General features: G+C 35.8%; 1 protein-coding gene and 1 long non-coding RNA gene across 2 annotated transcripts in view; one reads left to right on the top strand and one right to left on the bottom strand.

Moving 5' to 3' along the window:
• The window catches only part of LOC122813692 (zinc-binding protein A33-like), a 219,329-nt gene extending 218,126 nt beyond the window's left edge, over window positions 1-1,203 (top strand). The window contains exon 6 of the mRNA XM_044086147.1: window positions 240-1,203. Within this exon, the coding sequence (XP_043942082.1) occupies window positions 240-769 (530 nt within the window). The 3' untranslated portion in view covers window positions 770-1,203. The remainder of the gene's footprint in view (window positions 1-239) is intronic.
• Window positions 1-15,987, bottom strand: part of LOC122813693 — a 176,895-nt gene extending 160,908 nt beyond the window's left edge. Inside the window, exons 1-2 of the long non-coding RNA XR_006366720.1 lie at window positions 15,937-15,987; window positions 15,407-15,457 (exon numbers count right to left, since the gene is read on the bottom strand). This is a non-coding gene — a long non-coding RNA (uncharacterized LOC122813693). The remainder of the gene's footprint in view (window positions 1-15,406; window positions 15,458-15,936) is intronic.
• Window positions 15,988-16,641: the final 654 nt, after the last annotated feature.

The following is a 16,641-nucleotide window of genomic DNA, read 5'->3' as shown; positions in this document are numbered from 1 at the left end:
TTACAGCACATGTGCAATAAGTCTGTTTTTCTAATATATCACTGATGTATTATATGTATGCAAAGTCAGTTATAGTGATTAGAGTGTTATTTATAAGTCAAACAGAACGATTAGAGTATGAAAACGTGTACCTTTCATTGTAAACGTAATATTTAACTGATGTACTTTCTGTTTTATGGCAGTTATAATAATAATAATAATAATAATAATAATAATAATAATATAAACTTTTTTTTCAGATGTCTTCAATCTTTCCTTGGACCCCGAGACAGCACACCCTAATCTCATTCTGTCTGAGGACCTGAGTAGTGTGAGATATGGTGACATTAGACAACAGCTCCCTGACAACCCTAAGAGGTTTGATCCCGTCATCTTTGTGCTTGGATTGGAGGGATTCACATCAGGAAGGCACTACTGGGAGGTGGATGTAAGGAACAAGATTGGCTGGTTTGTGGGTGTTGTCAGAGAGTCTGTCAACAGAAAAGGAAACATCATTATGAACCCTAAGAATGGATACTGGACTGTTAGCCTGTGGAGTGGAAATTCATATACAGCAAGAGAATCATCACAAAAGCGTCTTAGCCTGAGTGTGAAACCCCAGAGGATCGGCACATACCTAGACTACGAGGGGGGACAGGTGTCGTTTTATAATGCTGATGGCATGTCCCACATCTACACGTTCTCTGATACCTTCAGTGAGACACTCTACCCTTTCTTCTGTCCTGGGCATGATGCAGAGCCCCTAAAGATGTTTCATTTAAAATTATAATTGAAATTGGAACACTTTAATGTGCTGATACAAGATGTCAAGTGTTTCTGTTCCATGGAGTGTAGATTTATAAATTCATCATAAAGAATGAAAAATGAGAGAAATATTTTAAACACCCTTATTGAATGTTATTATTTTGAGTAGATTGTATTAAAAAAATAGTACATTTAAAGGGAATGAATCAAGGGCAAAGTGCCTTTTCAGAAGATACTCCTGTTAAACTTCTAAACAGTACCTTTGTTTAATAAAGTTTTATGTTACTATTAATGTAAGTCAGTGGTCTGAAACTGAATTTGGGATCTGCACATTAAAGGTGATGTTTTGACATGAATATTACAGCTGCTAGAACATGAACAATGTAAGTACTTGAGTTTTCAAAGGTGATTTTTTTTTTTAATAAACCTGAAGCCAAATCATGTAAAAGCAAACTCTAATTCTAACTTGTTGGTGTTTTTGTTAACAACCTTTGTATTGCTGATAATGTCAAATTCTTCCTCCAGCTATGTTTACAGTATAGTAGATTCCAATACTGCACCCTGCTGGTCATAGTACACACTCAAGATTTAAAAGCATGAGCTGTCCTGAGACTACCAAGTTTCACCATGTACAAAAACACTTCTCCACACTCATAAAGAACAGGTTCTACTTGTATTGTCATTCAGAAAGGAGCATTACTGGTTATTTTATATAAAAAAACTAATTTAAATAGGCTGATGGTCAGCACCACCACCTGGCATTGTGATGGTGCATTCTGGTCAGGGATGACAATCGGTATACAGTAGTCATGGGTAAGGACAGGTGTCATCCATCTGTTACGTTTCTCTTTAATATATGGCACATTAATTATTAGAAGTATTAAGTTGATAATGCATTAGTCTTTATGATGCTAGTTCCCTTGCAATTAAACAGAACATTAAATATGAATAATTGTATTGTTTTCATATTGCTTGATGTTACATGGACTGAGTCAATTATATTCTGAAATCTATGGAAAATGAAGATCATATAAAACAACCTAGTTGCAACAAACTTGCTATAGCAAGTTGTTTATGCATGAACCTGACTGTTATTAGATGAAGCTTTGTATGTTAACCCACACTGAATTTTCATGCCTATAGTCACCACAGAACTCTACGGGAAAATTCAGAAATGTAATCACGTTCCAGCTGCATCACACTGAAGTACCATTACATTTCATTGATTTTTGGAGTTGTCTCAAACGTTGGCTCAGATTTTTGTTGTGTCTACTCCTAAATGTTTTGATTTTTTGTGACAGAGTTGTGAAGACTACAGTTAGTAATTTATATTGGACATTAAAATTCTAAAACTTTTTACTCTTTAGAAAATGCATGCTAAGGCACATTCTGTTGTCATATTACTACCAATATTTCAAATATTTCTTTTTTTGTGATTTTTCTCCCTTAATACTTCCGCTTTATTCATGATTCTTGAGATAACAGATTCAGAGTCGGTTAACAGCTTTAAAAATTCATGCCGCCACATTTTGTAATCTACTAGTACATGAATATAGCTACAACTTTCCATGTATTATAAAGAATTATGATCTGTTCTCTTCTAAAATGTCTTGAATACATTTTAGGAACATAATATGTTGGTTATAATTGGAAACTTGATGATAATCCTGTCTGTTCAACATGAAAGTATTGTGAAAGAACTAAACTTAGACACTCATGCAATGGACTTTATTTGCAGACTCGGCTTTTTTAAGATTTGTAAACATTGCTATTTCCTCTTTTGTTAGATAAAAACATGTTTAATTCTAGTAGAAATACTTAACCAGACTTATTAAAGTTGTAAGTTTCATTGTTGTTAACTACGAAATTGTTAAATAATTGGTTTTAGTCTTTGTATATAATGAGTAATAGGATTTGATAGACAAAAAATAAGGACCAGTATTTAGTTTAATCCAGGATATGCTGCCATCATTTTTCAGTCAATGGTTGATAAAAAGCCAAACTGTTGTTTAATCAGTACTGGAATTAAAGCAGATTCGGAGCCTCCTTGGGCCAGACCACTTACACTGAGAGCAAATCGTATGTAATCTGGCCCTTCTTTCACATGACAAAAATTACTTGCTGACATGGAGGATTTAACATCCCTCCACAAACTAGAATTTAATTAAATCAGGCACAGAATGTAATGTGTGTGATACATTTTCTAAACTATATATCCTGCATTCAGAAAAATTCAGGAAAAAACAATATAAATACAGGTTTCCCACAGACTCCTTTACTGAAAATATCCCTGTCTGCAATATTTGTACATTATTTTTTTTTTTTTGAGGATGGTATTGAAGTAGCACTCACAGACGAGGGAGACAATTATTTATATAATGATGCTTTGGAAGATAACACTAAGAAATCTATAGCCAGTCTGGAGGCAAAAATGAAAGTAAACCAGATATTCATAGCCATCTGATAAGAAGGAAGACATTGATCAAGTTATTGGTATATACCTTGCAGTTAAGAACTTCAATAATCTGTGAACACTGAGGGAAAACGCTGTAAATTTGCGAAGTACATAATCAAAAACCAAACAAGGAGTTGGAAGTGCACTGTGAATACAACAAAGAAACAAAATAAGTGCGCACCCTGTAAACTCAGAGGGAACCACAGCAGATGATCTAAAAGTGGTGCCTTGACTTTATTAAAACATATAAAAATTGTTTGCAAGATACAAGAGTATATAAAACATGCTTTCAACCTTCTCCTCATGACATCTTCAGAACTAATCCAATCAACATCACTATCCAATTTATACCACAAATATCATCATGTGATGTCACACGATCACATATTTTTAAATAACAAAGGATCCAATTTTCCATAGTATTGTATGTACCAAATGTCAAATTATGTACAAATCCATGAAATGGCCTAAAAAATGCCATTAAATATAATTGCATCTCACAGAAACCATTTTTGATGTTCTCATACAGATTTTTTTAACTTTAAACCCTTTTTAATAAACTTAATATGGCTAACATGATTCCCATCATAGGAATGGGAAAGTACCTAAGTTAAGAGTTTAGCAGCCTGCATTTTGAGAACTGCATTTACAGTTATATACTCATTAAGTACGGGGGTTTACTGTCATCCAACTATAACTGCAATATCACCTCCCTAAATTCAATGGTAGTTCCCCAGGCTTCCACTCTTGGGTTGTGGGGAACATTTTCCAAGATGCCAAATTTAAATTTTCTGAGATCTATATAACTTAATGAGTGTTGATATAGGGCATTGTTAACATTACATCTGCTATGTCATAAAAGTGCTGTTTTATCATACTTCTGCCGGTTCTTTCCATCCTGCCCACATAGGAAGATGGGCACTTACAGTACTTAGCAATACATATATATATATATATATATATATATATATATATGTATATGTATATATATATATGTATATATATATATATATATATATATATATATATATATATATATACACTAAACCAGTGGTATTACAGTTTCCTTCCTGAAGTTTTGGGTGGTCCAAGATTAACACATCTTTGAGATGAACAAGGCAAGTGTTAACATTGCTTGTCATAAATCACAATTTCTCTGAGTTACAGTGACTGCAGAGTGAGAAAAATAAAATAAGTCCAGCAGACTTGACCCCTTACCTTGTAAGTGTGTGGTAGAGAAAAAATACTTATTTTATGTCATATTTACTCAGTTTATTAACTGAAACACACACAATCTAAGAATGCCTGTACTAAAAGTTTCATTTATTAGCTGTTGTTACCAGGCGAGTGTGATGTGATCTTTTGCAAAGTGGTGAAATGCATAGTGACCTTTCACTTCCATTATCATCACTTTATATCTGTGGTCACTCAACTAAAACATTGGATAACTGTTGTTAGAATGTTGTCTGTTATAGTATTAAAAAAGAAACAAAAAAAAAATACCTTCACTGCAATGTTTTTCCAGATTCTCTGCTGCTTGCATGCATTTGGTGTCCACAATCAATGTTGTAACATAATTCTGAGTGTGCATAATACAAAAGGGGACATTTTCCTGCAAATATTCCCTTTTCTTCCTTTAGTTTTCTCTACAGTGTTTCACAGGGAAATTCTCATCCTTATCCAGACTGAAAAATGAGGATAAACCTACTTCTCCACTTCTTTCATCCAGCAATTCTGACAATCCAAATGAATGAAAATCACAGCCAACAGAAAAAGAAGCTAGTGAAAGGAACTTGTATGCAGCACAGAAAAAACTGCAGTCCTTTTTTGTCAGAAATATCCATTGAATTTCAAAGTATGCAAGTCATTGATGATGGCTGTTAATCCTTCTTTAATGCATACATATACAGAATGTTTGATAAAATGCAGTGGGTGCAATTTAAATCCTGCTTTGTATGAAGGTATGCAAATGGAAAACCCTAGCAATAGTAGCTGCTGTGGATGCAAATATTATTACAGAAAGGTTTAACCAGTGGTTTGCATTAACCAGCTCTTCATCTTACAGTAAATCTACAATAAATGTTTACTCACAATTCTTTCCAGGATCTGTATTTTATCTAGATTAAAGTGGTGCTGATGCAGAAAATGAGAACAAAAACATCCTGGTATTGATATTTAATCATTGGCCCCAGGAAAAAGGTAATCAGCAAGACAGAAATAAACAGTACACACTAAACACACATTTTTTTTCAAAATTAGAAGCTGTAGCTGTTTAATGTATGATATGACAACATTTAATTATTTAGTGGTCAATTTATAGTAAAATGTCTGCAAAGTTTTACTGAAAATTTTACATGAGCGTAAATCATCTTAACCACACACATAATATATTTTCTGGATTTTTACAGGAGGCTTGGAAAATGTGCAGAAAGCTTTTGATACCTGCACTTTTTCTGATTTTTATTGCTCCAGAATACAAGTCATGACATGCCAGAAATGGGTATGGCAGAATAAAAAGCTGAATTTTGATTAATCGAAAATGTTCAAACAAAACATCTTGCTAATATTATACAATACATATTGTGCTTTCAAATATTAACTTGACTATGTCAGGCAATTTTCTAAAGGCTGTAAGGACAGGCAAATGAGCCACCAATATATAAGGTTGGAGCTCTGTTAACATGGGTGTATTAATGTAGTGCAAAGTTCTGAAATAGTTTATCAGTCTTCTGCAGTATCTTTTGGCCTTGCCCAGCTTCATGTTTATTGTATAGAAAGTCCTGGTGATAGCAGCTTCCAGTTTAAATTAGATTCAGCACAATAATAACAAAAAAGCATTTGCCCTTATGTACAATTTCTAAAAGTATTCAAACCTTCAGTTAGTTACATAAACATTCTCAATCATCTTCAACTGAACTAGTAAATCTGCATATCAAATATGTATATAGTTTGACTTTTATATAAGTCTGCTGTTTAATGATACCCATATGTATTCTCAGATTAATGTTTACTGCTGTAGAGGGAGTCCAAGAAGAGACTGCATATGAGGGCTTTATATGTTTAATAATAAAGCGATTAAACCATTAAACAAACAGATTTGTTCAAACCAAAATAGGAAAATTTATAATAAAAAATATCCATTAAAAAACTCTCTTATAATGAGATTTGCCAATCACAAGCATACTTCAGTTATCTAAACAGGTAATTCTGATTATATTCAGTGTTTATACCCACTGGTTATAAAGTCAGATATTTGAATTTATCTAATGAATCCTTTTTTTTATTTTTAACATTTATCAAATTCATACATTACACGCTTTCTTTCTTTTAGCAATTATTCACTACAGCATTACATACATTTTTCAATTTCTGCCTTCCCTTATACCTGACTTCTCCTCCTCCTCCAGAATATTATTTTGTGTGTATTGTTCCCACAAATTCCTTTAATTTTTTTTTTTTTGTTGTTATTTGTTTGTTCCCTTTTGTAAAGATCCCACGTGTAGTTCTTTTATCTCCTTTAAATTATCTGTTATTTCAATTACAACTTGTTTATATTTTAATTTCCATTTTCTAATAATTGCGTTTTTGGCAGCCAATAACATTAATCTTAATAAGGCCATTCTACGTATAGGCAATTCAGATCCTGTGTCCCAGCGTAAAATTATTTTCATAGTTGTATCCATTTTCTTGCCTAATATTTCTGACAAATTTTTAAAATCTGCCAACTCAATACACAAAAAAAAAAACACATTCCCAGGTACCTTGTTTACATCAAATGTACAGCATTTGTTACCTACCTGAGTAAAAATGTTATATGACATCTGCTTTGGATATAAACATTACTATGCAGAGTAAAAATTTTATATGACCCCTGCTTGGGATATAATCATTACTATGCAAACACTTCCTAGCAAAAATCCTAAACGTTGTAGACTTTACCGCTTTACTTTGGAAGCTATATTCCTTTGTAAATTGTCTTTCCAATCTCTCATCCCAATTGTTTCTAACCTCTTCTGATTGAGTCTTACATTTACCCTATTTAGTAGCAGCTTCTGTTCCAGACTCTACATATGCTGGTCTTTCACCGAGCATCCTTTTATACCTTTCTCTTTGCTTAAAATCTGATATCTATCCCTGGTAGGCAAGGCTGTCTATAATCTGCAGTTCAAACTTCTGCTTGGTTTCATTCCCCTCTATTACCTTACCATCTGAAGTTATTTGCTCCCAATACTATGGTCCATTTGCCAATTTTTCTCCAGTAAATTCCAGCCCCTTTGCCTATTTTCTGTACCCCTACTTGCAGTGATTCCCTAATGGCAAAAATTTCCTTTTTCTCCAGTCCCATGTTGGATTAGTTACTGTAATGTTTTCTGCAAATTTATTAATATAATGTTCTATATGGTTGTTATTCTTCTTAAGGATCTGCATCCAAAATCTAAATATGTCATTATTTCTCGGACTTCCCAAATGTTTCATTATCACCCCTTTTAACTTTGATTTATAATTTTGTTTACATTATATATATGAACCTTAACTGCATAACTTTAAAGTAGCTATTCAAATCAGAGCTTAACTGATTTGTGATTGACTGTGCAGTTGCCTGGTAAGAGAAGATATATTTTCACTTATATTATATTTTACCACTATTTTTCACTGTTTGCAGGAAAAAAGGGATACATTATAGACAAGAAGATTTCCTTTGATTTATATTTGTTTCCCCTCATTTTTTATTGTTTGTTGCTAGAAAGGGATAGATTTTAGATAGAGAAACTCTCACCATCCCAAGGGGCCTAGTCATTTCTAAATTCACACAGACTGCAGAGAGGAAAATTCCAAAGCTATTCTGAAAAAATCTGGTGTTGGTTTGTAATTTATTGATCTTTACTATTTCTTTACTGTTAAAATAGGTGCAACTGCGATCAATAGTGAGCAGAAGGTACTGTAATATAAAGGAATTCCAGCTTTTGTGAGATGTTTGCAACTGGTACGATCAGAGCAGCAACTTTATTGCACTTAATTTGATATTCAGTTGCATATTGTTTGTGTGATTCTGATTATCCTTTTCTTTTAAAATTCTTTATTCCTTTGCAGCTGAAAATGGATTCCTTAAACGAGTATACCATTAATTATTTTCTAAAGCACATGTATCTTGTACAGTGTATTAAATGCTATGTATATTTAAAGGTAACACCTAATAATATTGGGGATCTGTGTCTCTTGTGTCAAAAGTTAGATGATTCACTTACCATTACTAGTAGTAAGTGTAGACTTACTGATGGACGATTGCACTTGTACAATTGGCACAGCTTGGAGAACTGTTGTTACTGATCTAATGATTGGACTGATGAAGTAAATATGGTAGGCAAAGAGCAAATAGAACAGGTTTAGGAAAGGAAGTGTCTATTGTCTGTAAAGATCACTTAACCCATATTGAACACGGTAATACCACTGACAACTTTGAAATTTTGAATACAAAGATTCGATAATCTAAGTTTTCAGAGCATATAGAAAAAAAGGAAGCAGTTCAGAATAAATATAAAGGAAGAAAAATAAACTGCTTAATGTCTATAAAGCGATTAGAATGCAGATAAAAAGGACACTGCTTTGTTATCAAATACACAGATTATAAGGAATTAATATTGTTCTATCAGAAAACCTTCAGTCTACAGAAAAAGGCATTCTTTTTCCAAAACAGAAGATAGAATAAAGGGGCAAGTAAAAAGGAAGAAATTGATATTGAATGTGGAAGGATTAAAGAGCATTACTGTAAGAAAAAAGGAGGAAAAATACACGAGTTGACAACATGGCTCAAGATGTGGATGTACAAAGCCAATTGAATGAGAAATTGTATGCATGCAAATGTGTTAAGCAATGAAAACAGTGGGATTAATAAGACTAGTGGTGATGAAGATCATTCCTTTGTAACAACTGATAGAGCAGATATTATTGAATTAGAAGTAGAAAATTCTTCATTTCTGGTCAGAAAAGATATTCATATAATTAGAAATGTAATTATTAGAGGAACCAATACTTAAATTTGCAGAGAAGATAATGAACATTGAATATATTTGCTAAGAGCAAAAATAGAGAATGTGGAAAGGCCTTAATGGATGGAAGTACAGCTCTGTTTTTTATTCATGTCGGTACAAATGATCTCTTCTACAAGGAGTCTCTGACTGGTAGTACTTACAGCTCACTTAAATAGTAGTGCTTGTACAGGTATTGGATGTATTCTTTGTAAATCACATGTAGAAAGAGTCAGGTCACTATGAATGAAATTTTTTGGGGGGTAAATACCTACATGAAAACATGTCCCATTTTAAGAAATGTAAATGCATAGAGCATAGAAGCCTAATTTTGGGGAAACATGTTATGTTGGCATGCACTTGTTACCATCAGGGAAGAGAATTGTAGCAGCAGATTTTTTGCAGTATTTGGCAAACACAAGGCAGGATTTTTGTGAGGCCAAAAATTTAGCAGTTCACAGATAGCAATATTTGTTGCATACCTGATGGTTGTTAATGGTAGGAGTAATGCTAGGAGTCGAGTTTCTGAACCAACTGAACAAATTCTTCAGTAGGTTTGATGCTGACAACAAAATAACAGCAAGCAGAATCCCTGAAGACAAGGATGCAGCAGTGCTGAGCATTATTACAATCAATGTCACCAGAATCCTAAAACATGTCAACCCAAGGAAAGCAGCTGGCCCTGACAACATCATGGGCAGGGTACTAAGGGAATGTGCGATGGAACTAGCTCCAGTACTCACTGACATCTTCAACACTTCACTCCATCTAGCCAGTGTTCTGAAATGCTTCAAGGAGATTACTATCATTCCTCTACCCAAGAAACCACAGCCAGCTATGAATGACTACTGACCAGATGCTTTAAACTTGACAGTAATGAAGTGCCTGGAGAAGCTGGTCAAAGATCATAGATTCATAGGTATGTACTAGGCTAATGGCCCTGGAGCCTTTACAAGCCTAGCCCATAGGATTACCCTGGTATTGTGCCACCTGATCGTAGTTCCCAGTGCCCCTGTCGAGTAAAGCCACTGGAGTGATCCCAGAGGTGAATTTTCTGTTTCCCATACACTCATCAAGATTTCTCTTGAAGTGGACCAGTGAGGTGCTCTGCTTGACATGTATGGGAAGTCTATTTCCTAGCATAGGCAGTCTCTGGGTTATGAGCCTGTCTCTCCATCATGTTCTGTTGATTGTGGTAATGAGGTTGAGGTCTCTGGGGCGTGTGGTGCAGAGGGATTGGGATTTCTTTAGATGTAGCATTTCTAACAGAGCTGAGTCAGACATGGCTTTGTAAGTCAAGCAGAGATTGCCTCTGAGTAGGTGATATGAGACAGAAAACAGTTGGAGTTTTTTTTAGTCTATCCATATAGGACAAACGTTTAAGGCCTAGGATCCTCTTTGTGAGGTACTTTTGTGACATCGCCAGTTGTTGCAGATGTTTAGTGAGGTACATGCCAAATGGGGCATTGTACTCTATGACTGGCCTAATGATGGAAGAGTAGAGGGAGCTACTTTCACACTGTAGGTTCTATCTGTGAGCCAGTTTGCAACCCACCTAGTGACATGGGGTTGATGCCTATCTTAGTGAGTTTTTCTATGATTCCTTAGTGGGGAATGGTATCAAAGGCCTTGGCCAAATCAAGGTAGGCTGTATGAACTATCTTGCCTTCATCCACAGCTCTGGTGACTGATTCAAAGAAGTCGACCAAGTTGAGCAGGCATGATCTACCCATCACAAAACCAAATTGTGTAGGATCCAGAGTTTGGAGATTCCCTATATCCTTGTTTATTAGGTCCATGATGATGCGTTCCATAGCTTTGCATATCAGACTCATCTGACTGAGTGGATAGTTCTCGGGGTCTGTAGTCACTCCTCCCTTGTGGAGAGGGATGACTGTAGCAGTGTGCCATTTGTGTGGGACAAAGCCTGGGGTGAGGCTGTGATTGAACAGGTCACACAGGTGAGGTGCCAGTTCACTCTGTAGTTCATGTAGAACACAGCCAGGGATATTGTCAGGTCCCATAGAAGCTGTATTTTTGGCCTTGGACAGTGATGTTTTAACCTGTGCAGCAGTAATACTGGGTGCCTGGCAATCTGCTGGTATTGTCATTGGTCCTTTGGGGGGAGAGGGGTAAAGTTGGCACTGAATCTGTCAGCCAGTATATTGGCAATATCTGTTGGCTTTGTATAGGAGGTACCATTGCGCAGTAGCTCAGAGAAATCTGGGTATTGCCACAGAGATTTGTTACATAACTATAGAAGGCCTTGTGGTTGTCTTTACCATCTGCTGCAATTCTGTTTTCATAGCTAGCCTTAGAGGATTTGATGAGGGATATCAGCCTTTTGTTAAGGCTGATAAGGGAGTTTTTCCAGTCCTGGAAATTCACCTTATTCTGCATCAGTTTCTTCCTTCTGTTGTAGAGTTTGTTTATGGCAGGGGACCACCAGATTGGCTTCCTTTTTCTGGAGGAGAGCATCTTGGTTCTCTTGGGTATGGCAAGATCCATGCATTTGTGTACGTGTTCGTACAGTGCATTGGTGTATGATTTGGTGGTCTTGCAACTATTCTCCATTTGCATGGGTGCTGTGAAGTTAGCCACCTCTGTTCTTAGGAGCCCAAAGTTAGCTTTTGAGAAGTTTTTCATGGTGGTTACCTTTGTGGGGTGGGAGGGATGTGGATTTCCAAGATGTTTAGTTTGTAGTCTGATTTAACCAGGGAGGAAATGACTATTAGTGTAACGCAACAGTCGCCCATGTTAGTAATGACCAGGTCAAGAATGCTGCTACCTCCAGTGGGGGTAAGAACAAGCTGTTCCAGGGCATTGGAATTAACGAATTCCAGAAAGTGTTGGGCAAGTATATTGGTACATGAGTAGTTTTCCCAGATAATGGAGTGGTAGTTGAATTCACCCAGTATAAGAGTGTTGGGCTGGACCCTAATATTCTCCAGGGTGCTTAGGAACATGGAATGTGAGTCTTGGGACATGGGTCTTGTTAAAAAAGTGACTAAAAGTCATGTGACAGTCTATAGAAACTACTTTTTATATCTTAAATCTAATAGTTTTACATAATAAATTAATGTACTGTCATAAAATTAAAATGTGGAAGTTTTCTTCCCCATGTGGAGCTTATTTGCCCAGCAATGCAGAAGCATTAGCCAACATTTAATCCTCAAAAAGCCCACAAGAAGAGCAGTCTTCTGCAACAGGAAAGCTCTGAAGAGCTTGGGGCCCAAACCACACTTTTTCTTTAGCTCTGCTTGAGCCAATTAATAGTTTTCACCAGTAAAGGTATGCTTGAAGCTTGGTAAGTTGTTTGGCTGTTATATCCTTAGCAGTGTATAACCCATATAGCTGGAGCTACTGCAGCAGTGATCTAACGAAGAACATTGCTATGATTCTCACCATACTTCTCAATTTCTTTAAGCAAGAATTCTGGATAAAGTGTAAACTAATGGGGTGGGGGCAAAAGCATAAAATTAAGGGCAATTCTAAATATTAAACTGGCTGTGCTGGCTTCTGTGGATGCAAGCTTGCTGTACAGTGGGAGAGTTAGCACATATATATATATATATATATATATATATATATATATATAAGTTGCACAAGGTGTGAGGGATGCAAGGCTGCTTGTATCATGCTTAAAATAAATTTATTTATTTATGTATTTTTAGTTTCAATCTTATCTGGTCAAAAGTTTGCCCTTTATTTTTTTGTTTGTTTGTTTCAGTTTGTTTCACCCCACTGCCCCACATTACTAATGTGTGTTAACCCCCCCAACGCTGCCCCTAACCATGCACCTTGTTTTACGAAAAAGCCTTTTCAGCAAAATGATATTGGTATGGATTAGGGATTTTTTCCTTTTAGTATATTTCTAATGTAAACTGATTAGAGAAGTAGAGTTTTTGTCTAATTTTGATTTATTTTTTTATTTGTTACTTTTGCTGTCAATGTCATGTGGGTTTTGTCTGCATTTTTTGAGTATTTGCATTTTGATGTGTCATCATTATGAACTGACAGTATTTTGGTGACAGGCTATATTTTCAACTAAACTTGCATGTATATATATATATATATATATATATATATATATATATATATAGGGTTGTATGTGCATATATTGAAAAATGAAAATATCGTATGGTAAATGATCGAACACAACTAGTCAGTCATCAGCTAATTGAAAAACACACACAAAGGAAAAAATGTAAAATATGTTTTTTGAAGGGGCAAGCCACTGTGCACACCCCCTGCTAATTATATATACTAACTCTGAGATTGCACTACAGTGAAGACATGACAAACTCCCCAATCTCAACTGTACTGTGATCTCACACTAAAAAAGGGCCAGTATGTATGATAATCTGATTTTCCATCAGATGTACTGGCTTTCTCTGGTCAACAAAACAAACTGTGAACCAGTTGTCTCTCTCTCTCTCTCTCTATATATATATATATATATACATATATATATGTATATATATATATATATATATATATATATATATATATATATATATATGTGGGTGCTAGTGACCCAGTGAAATGAGTGTGAGGTCAGCAGCTGTCTATCTGACTACATGTGGGTTGACTAGGCAGCTGATCAACAGGTGTGTGTTACTGCACAAGTCATGGGGCTGGGAAATTTGCCCTGTTTATGCAATCTTTTAGTTAGTATATATAGTTATCACAGGGTGTGGGAATGCAGGGGTGCTTGCACACTTGCAAAAATTTATGTTTTATTTAAATTCTGAAAAGGTAAAGATTGCATGTACCAAGGCTGTTTCTCGTCTGATGTGTACTGGCATGTTAGTGTTGGCATGTTCAATGTTTTAACTTAGACAGTCAGTCTTTAGTGGTAGACTCTGTGTGTGTGTATATATATATATATATTTTTTGTAATGGATTCTTTTAATTTAGTTGATGCATGTTTGCTAAACACCTGTTCTGATGCTGACCTCTGTACGATCAACAGAATAAGACTAGTAACAAAAAACACTGGATAAACCAATAACAAAAAAAAAAGCAACACAGAAGCATCGGGTTTATCTAAAGTAAATGGTGAATTTCCTTGTTCATCCAATGGAATGGTTATACAACCTCCTTGTCATTGTTTAGTCAGTGATTGGCTGAGAGGAGGAAACAAATGGAGGATCAACGTACAAAACCACGGTGAAAGTTTTGGTATGTTGGACAAACACTGAAAGACTTTTCATGAATATATACTTAATTATATAAAGCTTCAGCTTGAAAACTGTTATTTAAAAGAATGTTTAAAATGTGAACAGATACCTAAAGGATTAGGGACATGTAAATACCCAACAGGATTAGGGATTCGGAACTGCACTGTGAGTTACTAGCTTTATTTAACAAACATGGTTGTGAACTGTTAAATGTTCCCATTAATGACAATGAAAGAAAAATATGTAATTTAATTAAGGATATTATGAAGCTTGACAATAGTATACAAACTTATTTGTTATTTGAAAGTAAAAGGGAAGAATGTAGAGCACTGTTTATTAATGTTGACAAAATGATTTCAGAGTTAAAAGTTAAGATGGGTAAAAAGTTGCTTAGAGACCAAAGGGATTATGAATGTGGACAAACCTCTAATAGGCAGGCACCCTCTGACACACATCTGTGTAAAGCAAAAACACACACGTCTTCTACGATGTGCAGTACCTCTTGGTTGTGGGGAAGAGTCACTCTCATCTCATGACTCTGTATGGGACAATGGCTCATGGATATCATCATGTCCAGTAGTTGCTGTCACCACATCATTGGAATGTCCAGCAACATTGTCCTCAATATCTGAGCCTACAGCATGATCCACATGACTGTCCCCTTCTAGGCTGGACAGTAAACCAACTCTATGCTCTGCTTACCTTGGGCTGTGCTACCATAGTTATAAACATCACATCCCAACTCAGGATTAGTGGACAGGCTAATGGAAGCAGGTAGGCAGTGGAAAGATTACAAGATGAGACAGATGACACAGGTTTATTACATGCACAAACAATACACATAATGACATATGGGCCAACTATATGACTACAATGTTAATGGGGATATAGACTTACCAGGACCACATGCCTAGGTGAGGTTCATGAACTCTATATAACAGAGAAATTTCATATTGCACACAGCTGGCAATTGGGAATAAACAAATAGTAAAACATACCTGACATGCCCAGGTGGGACTCCACTGCCAGAGGTGAGGTTTGAACTGAAACTTTCATGGAGAAACATGTAGAAAAATACATCATAATTAAGGAAATAACAGCCAACATGATGCTTTCCAACAAAGGTATAACTCACACAATATAAGACAGACACAGTTTGCAAAGGCTGATGTGAATGAATTGTTCTAGGCAGGTGATGAATACAGTATTCAGGAAGTACACAGAAGTGCTCATCAATACTGACATGTAATAAACATATGGAATGCCATGCCGTGTATGTCATCCCAGTTTGGGGAAAATATCATCAGCTGTAATTGAGATCCTACAGGATAACACACACCGACATCAACATGTGGGAATGGTGCTTGACAAATACAGTACAAACTAACAGAATATGGAGACAGTTACATGGCAAACGGTGTTCATGCTGTCTAGATATCCATGTGTATGGAAAAAAACATCATGAGTAACGCATACCACAGTGGTGTTCAAATTTGCTATACCCTATAATCAAGGTAGACAACCATACCTAGTCTGTCTGTAGATGCATCTTCAAGGACCATGTTGTGTGATAATGCATTTGTAAAAGACAATAACATAAACAAATCAGCTTGGAAATATAATCTACTCTCATGACAGGTGAAAGAGACAGCTATGGATCACAATGAGGGGCTGATGCTATGCAGATGCTGATGGACCTATGGAATTCAGGAAAATACACATCACACGTGTTGCTTGAAGTCTAAGGTATACATTGCATTGTTAACACAATATGTAAAGACACATGATAGGAATCCACGTTCCAAGTGCGACCATATTACCTATGCAATTATGCTGCTGAACAAAATAATATGGTAATACATGGATAATATGCACACTCAGTTAAAAACTGAGGTGGTGTATATGCTTTGCTTTGTGGTTTTAAAGTTATGACCTACATGCACACCATGGAACACTGGCTTCATTACCTCCACTGGGTATATGACAATCACAACAATGGTATGATGTGATGCCAGGAAAATCCTGATATCTTCTGGAGGAGTTTATAGTGTTCCACCTACTGTAGCAATCTTGGACCTCTCATATTAGCACACTCAGTTAGCAGCATGGAGGATCATGTCCAAACAATGTTGATGAAAGGCCTCATGGGATCAATTGTGACAACTGGCAGCATTGATCATGTTCGACATATTAATATGTATGGGAGGACAAAGGCCACCAGATCTCTAATGGC

Source organism: Protopterus annectens, chromosome 10.part0 (genome assembly GCF_019279795.1).
Source record: "Protopterus annectens isolate FY-2018-M chromosome 10.part0, PAN1.0, whole genome shotgun sequence".
Classification (NCBI taxonomy): domain Eukaryota; kingdom Metazoa; phylum Chordata; order Ceratodontiformes; family Protopteridae; genus Protopterus; species Protopterus annectens.
Note: the sequence above shows the minus strand (reverse complement) of the source record. Positions and strands in the feature narration are given on the sequence as shown.